The sequence below is a fragment of the Daphnia magna genome, unplaced genomic scaffold (assembly GCF_020631705.1).
Source record: "Daphnia magna isolate NIES unplaced genomic scaffold, ASM2063170v1.1 Dm_contigs366, whole genome shotgun sequence".
Lineage (NCBI taxonomy): Eukaryota > Metazoa > Arthropoda > Branchiopoda > Diplostraca > Daphniidae > Daphnia > Daphnia magna.
Window position 1 is genome coordinate 18,268 of NW_025533272.1, and position 9,930 is coordinate 28,197.

Here is a 9,930-nt window from a genome sequence, read left to right on the forward strand (position 1 = left end):
AGCAGTCGGAATGACAAATCGTTATCGCAATTACCTATCGCTGGGCAGTCGTCGATGCGAATATGTTTAGGTCGATAAGAGCACCAGGTTATTGTTATCCTTGAAATGATTATCCCAAAAAAAGATAAGAAAAGATTCCCTATAATGAACGATATATTAACCCCAAAAACGAACACATATTGAAAGTTCAAAAAAATTATTTTGCCATTTTGTTAATCAGTTTCCAAGGTATTTGTTAGGGCCGTAACAATAAAGGAAGAAAGCAAGGAATTACATGCTGCTACTACACATTTTCTTATTATTTGATATGGCAGTATTGCTTCCAAGTCACCCAACCCTGTCAATCTTGTGGTCTGACCAGGTAAACTTTCGAATTCTTTGCCCGGTAAGACGGGAGAATAAGTGCTTTTAAATTCCTGGCCCATGGGTCGGCCAAAAATAAACACCTGGAAATTTGGTTTCGCTCCTTCAATAAAAACAAAATTTTCTACGAAAAAAAACGACCATCTTTCAAGAGAGCGCAATAGTTTATGCGCTTCTTTGACCGCACATAGGCGGATGTAGTGAAGGTCGAATTGCTCCCACTTCGAAAACAAATTCTGGGATAAATAGCGCAAGCTGTATTCTCTATCATTTCGACCATTCTGGAAATTTCCCCTGAACCAATGTTGTTTTCCTCGTGAAGTAAAGCAGTTTCGACATAACTTTGCTCGTCAATTGAAAGATTTCTCATTATTTTTTTACCCAGCAGACTAAGGCTAATATCCCCTTCAACATTCAAACGTTTATAGTTTTGGATTTCGTATAGATTTGGCAAGCAAATCATTCTATGAATCAATTTCGAAGTAGGAAGAGGGACTGTCTGACTTTTTAACAAGTCTATGGCCTGATTGCGAATGGAATTTTTCATTAAAAAAGAAGTCGCCATTTGTTCAATAACCGACTGAGTTCCTTTTGATAGCCCCTGCAACTGACCATTAAACCACTCCGGTATAAAAGCAGATGTGGCCCACAAGCAGCCCCAGTCTAAAACACTTTTTGAAAGATGCGTCAACAGATGGATATTAAATTTTACGTGCTTTTCCCCATAATATAATTCGACTTTCTCAACAAAGTCTTCGAGAAGAACACCCACATCTTTGACACAATTAGTAGGGACGGACTCTTGTAACAGAACTGAAAGAGCGTATGATAAATTGGCGAAATGGGAAAAATATGGCTCGGGCAAAATGCCCTCCAGAAGGGGGAAATAATAGAGAGCAAATGCTCGAAATTCCGAGGCTTTCCAATACTTAATCGTTTCTAAAGTCCTCGGAGTTCTTGTGATGTCATACGGGGGTTTCGTTTGCGATAAGCGCTTGTTGAAAATAGTTAATTTATTCTTACTGATGTGCCACGGTTCTTTGCTGTATGTTGAGGATATCCACAAGAGAATCAAATAGCGGATTACACCCAAACAAATACAATGCATGTACTCCGGGATGAAGGCTCCAATGAAATCAAAACCTTCAATGTCAGCAAGTGACGTAGGCCCTTTTATCCCATGAAATGTTTTGCCGCTTTTCATGGCTTCCTACAAAAGATATTCTTTAGTAACGTTTCATACAAAACATGGGGAAATAAGTGTGAAATAAAAGATTTAAAAAAGGGCCTAATACTTCAAGATCATTCCGATATTGCAAAGTAGAACGCAAGGGATACTTCGGTTGGGAATCGTTCGGTTGTTCACAATAAACAAGAGTGTTTCCTTTTCCAATTTTAACTGATTTTCCTGAAAATAATAAATGGAAACGACTGTAAAATAAATTATTGAACCCATACTTTTTTAAAGAAATACCGGGATGCAAGCAAAAATCACACCCATATGCACCATTAAATTGCATTGTGTTTCGAAGAATTGGTCGGGCAATCGTGTCCACAGTCACAATGACTGGCCGTATTATGTATTTTATATTATCACACTCAACCCCAGTCGAGCAAAGTTGATTTAATACATCGACGCAAGGATCCACAAATACGTTTCTTGGAGGTTTCTTGTTACCAAACCAAATAGCCATTAAAATGACATTTGATCGTCGGGTTTTATAACCCGTTTCGTTTACAGTACCCATAAAGGGCCAGAAGGAATATTTACTCGATTTAAATTTTTGAGCGCCATCTGTGTTAATTTGCATGGTTACTGTTCGCTCGTTGATGAGACCGTCTTTCACGTACTGCTTGTAACGATCCCCAGTAAAGACGTCGCCTTTTCTATCTTGATCAAGAGTTTCTTGTGGAATTTTTTTATTCCATGGTGACGGAGAAAAAATCTCACTTGTTCTTCAACGGGGAGCAACAGAGTGTAGCATTTGTCTGATGTTTCCTTGCAATAATTGTGACCACAGGGCTGAATTTCTGTCGGATATCCACTCTCGCCGTTTTTCAGTGTCTTGGAGCATGTAGAACACGGATAAATTCTTTTCAGGTCGCCTTTTAAAAGCCCATATCTTTTCATAAACATATATGGACTTCTAAGCTCGTCGTCTTGATTAAGCCCAGAAGAAACATTTAAAATGTCAAGAAAATCACCAAGGCCTGACTTAGACAAACCATGTTTCAAATAGAATGCAGCTGAAAGTAATCGTACAATTTGAATGCGATCAAATTCATTTCCCGCTTTCTCCTAGATATACACAATTCAAGACGTTATTCTATGATTAAAAGGAAACACAACAAGTGAGCTATATACACAGGTGGCAAACTACTTATTCGTGGAACAAAACTTCTTAAAATCGTTTTTATGAATGCATCAGTATTTCTAGCATAATACTGATTTAGATCAGTATTATTTCTATACCAAGAGTCCGTAATACAGTGGCAGGGTAAAAAGTGCCATAGCAATAGATGAAGCAATAAATAAATGAATACTAGTAGGAAAACTATAGTAGAAACTCTTAGTAGGTTTATGAGTCTTAGCATGTATTACAATACACCAACAATTGAACAAAATTTTGCAGAAACTTTTTGCCCCATATTTTACTTCCCCTCAACTTCAGTAACTGTAATATATAAATTACTATTTTCTCTTTCCTTCTGAGCAATCTGCCGTTTCTATAAAATTTTTAGATTCACCTACGGGTCTATAGTTAGTGGCTTTTCCTACATGACATATGTCATACCTTTTATAGTGATGAATAGTTTTGTTCCTCTTATCACATCTATATCTTTGGAAACGATTATGAGTGTTAATACTCTCTTATTAATCATGGATGTAGCAATGATTCCACTAATATGGTATTTTATTAAGAAATATCGCCCTGTGGACGACAGTCAAAATTTATCTGACAATCTAATAAGTTAATTTATGGGGTCTGTAAGATCAAATCTTGACTTCAAGATATTTGTTTTGTACCAGATGGTGATTATAGGAAGGTAATTAGTAATATCCGAACTGATGTTAATGAAAAAGGTAAAATAATCCAAAAACAGAGAAGTTCCAAGTGTTTTGTTGTCTGGTAATCATCAGTTAATTAGAGATTGGAAAAGTAATCAGTCTATGGAGATTACTAAAAAACGTAGACCGATGGTTTAAGAAATTTACTATGATCATGAGTGTTTTTGGGTACCCAATTAAGTAGGTATTATAGAGGAAACTTTACAAGGGTTTGTAATCCTCGCTATATATTTAGAGATACCAGAAATAAAATGGAATTTTATAAAAATGTGCTTTCAACATTTATCAATCACACACTGACTTAACTGCCCTAATCTTTCAGCTTCCAGATAAGATAGTATAATAGGTAGCTTTAACACTGGATTTTACAAGTCATTGTGGTTTATGCTACTTCTTCATCTTTTTCTTGCTTCTGGACAATAACTTGACGACCATTATATGTGCCATCAGCTAAAGATATGTGATGAGGAACGGAAATACTCGCCAATACTACAACCAGTGTAAGGTGCCACATATTGTAACGCAACTGGATCAGAGGTGGTAGCGGCGGATTCTCTTTTGACCAAAGTTAAATAGGATTCAGAATGGTAAAAAAAAGTAAGCATTGGTACAATGCATCTTATACATTAGGGTCTTATAATTTGTAGCTAAAAAGAGTCGAAATCAAGTAATTTAAATTTTGTTCACAGAGCCTAGGCTTACGCCTTCTCGCAATGACGTCTTGTACTTTAACTTTTTTTTCGTGAACGCTCACGTTAAATGAAATTTTGTGAAAAAATTGAGGATTTTTCTCCTGAAGCTTCATCTGAATTATCTGTATTTTATAAAAATTCTTTAGAAGAAAAAAGATTAGTTCAAATGCTGTCAAAAAGGCAAAAAATGAGCCAAAGTGCTGCGTATCAACAAACAAAAGGATATCACGCCTAAAAACTCCATAATATCACAGCAATAACCACTACTAGATTTGCGGTATTTAAGCAGGAAAACTAATTAAATCGTGTTTTTAAGTATAGTTTGCCCCAGGAATAAGTAGTTTGCCACTGCTGTGAATAGTTTTCTTACGCATAGTTCAAGATCTTCCTCATCTGGATCTTCATTATCATCTTCATCAATAATGTTGAACTCCTCGTCAAACTCTGCCTCTGGGAATTCAGATTCCATCAAAGTGGATTCAACATCAGGGGAAAATCCTATTAATTGAGTGGGAGTTGACAACACCTGGTTTTCGGCGATATCTTTTGTTGTAAGAAGTATAAATAACTAACGCATTTGAATAATATTTTTCATGAACCTGTACCTTGCAGTTCCATTTCATCATTAAAGAAAAAAGAAGCCTTCATATTCTTTGGCTCTTGTGAGAAATCCGATTCCTTGTTCAATATAAGGAAATAGAATAACATACATCAGTCTTTTAGGTAATTTATATTTACTAACCACATATATTGGAGAAACTTCCAAATCCATCGGACTTATACTGCCACAAATTTTTTCGCTGGATTGGTCTTGCTGTAACATAACCATATTTTCGATGTCTAAATTGGCCTGACGTTCAGCTATGTGTCGTGAAATAGCATTCATTGTCCACTTAGAGCTCCCGGTAAGACGCTTTCGCTTACAAACGTTGTTGTCATCGTCACTCCGCTGAGCCATGTTTTTTCACTAAATCACTGTCGAAACAAACAAACCTATCACTTGTGCAAAGTCAGTTAACTAACGTAGACGATGAAATGAATTAGTGTGTCATCGCAAAAAGGCAGCAGCCGATTGTCCGATTGTCAAATGTCTGTGTTTAGGGATGCTTTCGGAATCGATCATAGTTGTCTCACTTGTCGCGGGAAGGGAATCAGCTGATTGCACGCTACAGCACCTTTACTTGAATCTGTGCAAGCCATTTTTAACACGTTTTCGTGTAGGCAGAATATAAAAGTGCTTTTTCTCCTAAATTGTGAATTGTCCTGGCGTTGACCCAGGTAAATATGTTTTATGAGTTACAAATATGTCTTTTATCGATAAGTATATGCGAGTATATGTTGAGAAGCTACATCTGCAACCCAAATGTTAACTGTCCCATTGGTTTCATTCTGATTTTAAAATATATTAGGTCATTCAAAATGTCTTCTAAGAAGAGTTCTTACTTGGATAGCATCCACATTTTGTTCAAAGTTAAGTCCACTGGGGACTACACTGTTGGAACTGCTGGGATGATATCGCTGCCTAAGTTACCATTAGAGAATTTAGTTCTTCTCGACAAAATTCAAAGTCTAATGGATTCTAAGGATGAGATTAAAATCAGGTATTCCTTCTTCTATTTAATTAAAGAAAATACTTTTAGGAATAAACATGCTGGTTTTCTTTTTCAGGCTAGAGAACTTAAACGGCAAAAGACAAGTCCTTGTGGCCACAATTCATGAATTTTCAAGTAACGATCTGATACATTCTGAAAGCTACTGTTTTATTCATTATGAATGTCTTTTCTTTTCCCAAAATGTAGAAAAACCGACTGGCCGGTCGGAAATGGAAAAACTTCGAACACAAATGGATGCTTCTGGTGAAATATCCAACAAAATTGACGAAGAGGAAAAGAACAGGGCTGATGAAGAGGCAAAAAAAGGCTGAAGAAGAGGCAAAGAAAAGGCTGAAGAACAAGCAAAGAAAAAGGCTAATGAACAGGCAAAGAAAAGGGCTGAAGAAGTGACAAAGAAAAGGGCTGAAGAACAAGCAAAGAAAAAGGCTGAAGAACAGGAAAAGAAAGAGGCTGAACAGCAGGCAAAGAAAGAGGCTGAAGAAGCATCTTTAAAGAAAAAAGCTGATACTGTAAAGAATAATTCTCATATGCCTGTTGCTAAAAAGAGACTAACTTATTACAATGAAGACGTCGAACAATCTCATTCCTTATCTTCTTCATCTCAGCTTAATGAAGAAAGTGATGCCGATACACAGAAAGATTTGTTCGAGGAGTCATCAGGTTAAAATCCACTTGTTTATTTTTTTAAACAGTTGTTTTAATGTGTGGATTTACTGTTTTAGATGAAAGTGATCACGAAAACTCAACGGATGGTTCAAATGTCGCCGATAGACAAAACATAGATGATGATGAGGATAGTTTGTATCATAAACCGTCTACTGGTGTTTCTAAAAGCAACACCTCTGCGTCCCTTAGTTCATCGACCATTTTAACAGCTTTGGAAAATACGGCAGAAGAAAACTGTGGTTCCGTGTTAGTAAATAACCATTCAACACCCTCTCGTCATCAGCAGGTAAATATTTATATCCGAAAAATTTTGATTCCCATGACTTGACTGTACCATTTTTTTAGATGTTGGATATGAAAAACCGAATCAGCGATCTTGAGAGTGAAAATGGTTTTCTTTACCACAAGTTGGATGAAAAAGATGAGGAAATTGAATCCCTTAAAGCTGATATTCTTCAATTACAGAGCAAAAATCCAGATAATTTGGTTGAGAGTAAATTAACTATTAAGTCCTCATTTTATTTGAACGAAATGTGAACTATCCCACTTTCTATCTAGGAATTACTGCTGCACTTTCGGCAGTTAATGGAACGACGAGAGTTTCCGTGAACGAAGACAATACTGCTGCCACTCATAACGTCTCAAGACACTCAACGTCAAGGGAGCACGTAATGGTAAACGACTCATTATTTTAAAAAATGCCATGCCATACTAATTATTCCTTGTTTTACAGGTACAACTAGTTCAAGGGCACAATTTGAGAATCGAGAAATCTGATCTGAAATTTGCCATTACTATTGGAAGGCTATCGAGCGGAAATCTCCACCTGATGGTCAACAAAATTATGGAATCCATTTACACCCGTGTGTTTATGAGTAATCACACGTTGACCGGAATGGCCCCTAGGGCAAAGAAAGTCGGAAACACGCCGCCAACACCGGTTAAGCCTGGTTTGCCCAGGGAAGATGTTTTAGCTATAACTCGTAAGTTTTTTTTGGTCCAGCTGTTTCAAGATAAATTAAAACGTTTCTATTCGTTTTCAGTATTCATGATTCAAGCATGGAAGTCTTATCACAACCAAGTGATCAAACCAAAGGATGTGAGAGTTGCAATACGCTCAAAATTGTCGACCGAGACTAGGGCCATTCTGGCAATCAACACAACGGATTTGGAACCTGGCGTAAACACCGTAGATGAAGCCAACGAAGATTCTGCAAATTAGTCATTCCTAAAGTCACGATTTCATGCGATTTCACCATATCTAGGCAAATAGAATTTGCCTGTTGTGGTTTTTAATTTTTAACCTAGCTCCCATCACAATCCATGACTCAGTTATTCAATCATTTTTTTATCGGATTGATGGATCTCTTAACTATTTGTTGTTTCGAAACTGGGGTGTTCTTATTTGGGGTGTTATCTTAATTAATGTTTTAAAAATTTGTCTTTCCAAATTGTAACCCCATTTATGTAACCCATGTTAATCTGCTGTCAGACCCAGAAAGTGTTACCACTTAATAAAATTAAAGGTAGCATTAATAACAAATTATTGTATTTCATTTATTGAGCGACGAGGGGGAAGGGAGGTAATATATATAGACGAACTAAAGCTAGTGAAAACCCTAGCTGATCATGCAAATATAGAACTCACTAGTGTATGTCCGTTTCCTACTCATCATATCATACCTACCTACGCCTTAACTGCGCATATTAGTGGATAACTAGTAAGCGCAGAGCAGGAAACAGCAAGTATGTTTCAGAGAAAACCCATGCTAGGGGAAACCATCTATGCAACAGTATGCATGAAAGCAGACAGCTACCTAGTTCCTCACAAGGGACTAGCTTACATTTTCGTACGGGATACCATGAGTTTTTACTTCTATATGTAAACAGCATCAAATATACTTGTATTCAATGTGAAAACACCTTTCTACCAGGAGTTTTTACTTCTATACGTAAACTGAATGGAATATACTTGTATTCAATGTGAATACACTGTTATACCATGAGTTTTTACTTCTATACGTAAACTGCATGGAATATACTTGTATTCAATGTGAATACACTGTTATACTATGAGTTTTTATTTCTATATGTAAACTGCATGGAATATACTTGTATTCAATGTGAATACACTGTTATACCATGAGTTTTTACTTCTATATGTAAACTGCATGGAATATACTTGTATTCAATGTGAATACACTGTTATACAATGAGTTTTTACTTCTATATGTATACTGCATCAAATATACTTGTATTCAATGTGAATACACTGTTATACCATGAGTTTTTACTTCTATATGTAAACAGCATCAAATATACTTGTATTCAATGTGATACACTGTTATACCATGAGTTTTTACTTCTATATGTAAACAGCATCAAATATACTTGTATTCAATGTGAATACACTGTTATACTATGCGTTTGTACTTCTATATGTAAACAGCATCAAATATACTTGTATTCAATGTGAATACACTGTTATACCATGAGTTTTTACTTCTATATGTAAACTGCATGGAATATACTTGTATTCAATGTGATTACACTGTTATACCATGAGTTTTTACTTCTATATGTAAACAGCATCAAATATCCTTGTATTCAATGTGAATACACTGTTATACCATGAGTTTTTACTTCTATATGTAAACAGCATCAAATATACTTGTATTCAATGTGAATACACTGTTATACCATGAGTTTTTACTTCTATATGTAAACTGCATGGAATATACTTGTATTCAATGTGAATCAGTGTATCGTATTTGGGTATTAAAATAAAATTATTTTAAAATAAAATACTTAAAATACGTATTTTATTCGGTATTTGTATTTGGGCTGTTTCTTATTTAAAGTATTTGTATTTGTATTGGTCGTTTACGCTGAAAGTGAATAAAATACAAATACAAATACAAAATACTTTTTTTTCAAAGATTTGAAGTTTGTAAATTGGCAACAGTGTATGAATCGAAAGTAACTTCATTTTGACAGCGTTATTGCACCTGCAAAACGTTTTGCAATAGCCTTTTCTAGTTTCAAAACTTTCAATTGCATTTTTCGTCGTCTGTTTGTCTCGTGTGTGTTTTCATTAAACCACAAGTTTCTTTAATGTATATCTTTAGTTCTCTACAAATCGGATGGTTTCTTATTACTGTGCGTTCTGAAGAACTTGTATAATACCCGCGGTAAGTGTTTAAGTTATTGAACATTCTTAAAATACGTAATGGCATAAGCTAATAACTTGCCATATCCTCTGATTCAGTGACAAGAATGTCGGCAAGACAAAACCTTGGACAGACAGTTAAGTTTGCGTACGAAACTGTGAAAAGGATCACAAGGATGGAGTTAAATTTTTAAGTTTTCCTAAAAAAATTCACTGTTCAAACGAAGTACAACAACTCCAGAATTTGCGAAGGAAAGCGTGGGAGGTTTTTAGGAAAACTTAAAAATTTAACTCCATCCTTGTGATTCAAATCACAGTTTCGTACGCAACACTTTATCTTGTTAAACTTACAAGTTT

General features: G+C 35.6%; 2 protein-coding genes across 2 annotated transcripts; one reads left to right on the top strand and one right to left on the bottom strand.

Moving 5' to 3' along the window:
* Nucleotides 1–506: 506 nt before the first annotated feature.
* Nucleotides 507–5,202, bottom strand: LOC123468524. Its single transcript, XM_045167885.1, has 6 exons — nt 4,868–5,202; nt 4,731–4,803; nt 4,496–4,668; nt 1,838–2,662; nt 1,659–1,771; nt 507–1,573 (listed from the first exon to the last, which is right to left on the bottom strand). The coding sequence occupies exons 1-4, from the start codon at nt 5,081–5,083 to the stop codon at nt 2,207–2,209; spliced, it is 918 nt and encodes a 305-aa protein (XP_045023820.1). The 5' UTR covers nt 5,084–5,202; the 3' UTR covers nt 507–1,573; nt 1,659–1,771; nt 1,838–2,206.
* Nucleotides 4,877–7,908, top strand: LOC116919401 (eukaryotic translation initiation factor 4 gamma). Its single transcript, XM_045167884.1, is given in 9 exon segments — nt 4,877–5,403; nt 5,535–5,726; nt 5,794–5,852; nt 5,925–6,398; nt 6,461–6,690; nt 6,750–6,897; nt 6,963–7,078; nt 7,138–7,387; nt 7,448–7,908. Coding segments are annotated over 8 exon segments (1,638 nt in total). The 5' UTR covers nt 4,877–5,403; nt 5,535–5,544; the 3' UTR covers nt 7,627–7,908.
* Nucleotides 7,909–9,930: the final 2,022 nt, after the last annotated feature.

What these genes read in the sequence shown, in the direction of transcription:
- LOC123468524 (XM_045167885.1), bottom strand. Translation starts at nt 5,083, where the DNA reads ATGGCTCAGCGGAGTGACGATGACAACAACGTTTGTAAGCGAAAGCGT. An exon ending in TGATGAAATGGAACTGCAAG is followed by an intron (nt 4,669 to 4,730) that starts GTACAGGTTCAT and finishes TTACAACAAAAG; the next exon opens with ATATCGCCGAAAACCAGGTG. An exon ending in AGGAAGATCTTGAACTATGC is followed by an intron (nt 2,663 to 4,495) that starts GTAAGAAAACTA and finishes GTGTATATCTAG; the next exon opens with GAGAAAGCGGGAAATGAATT.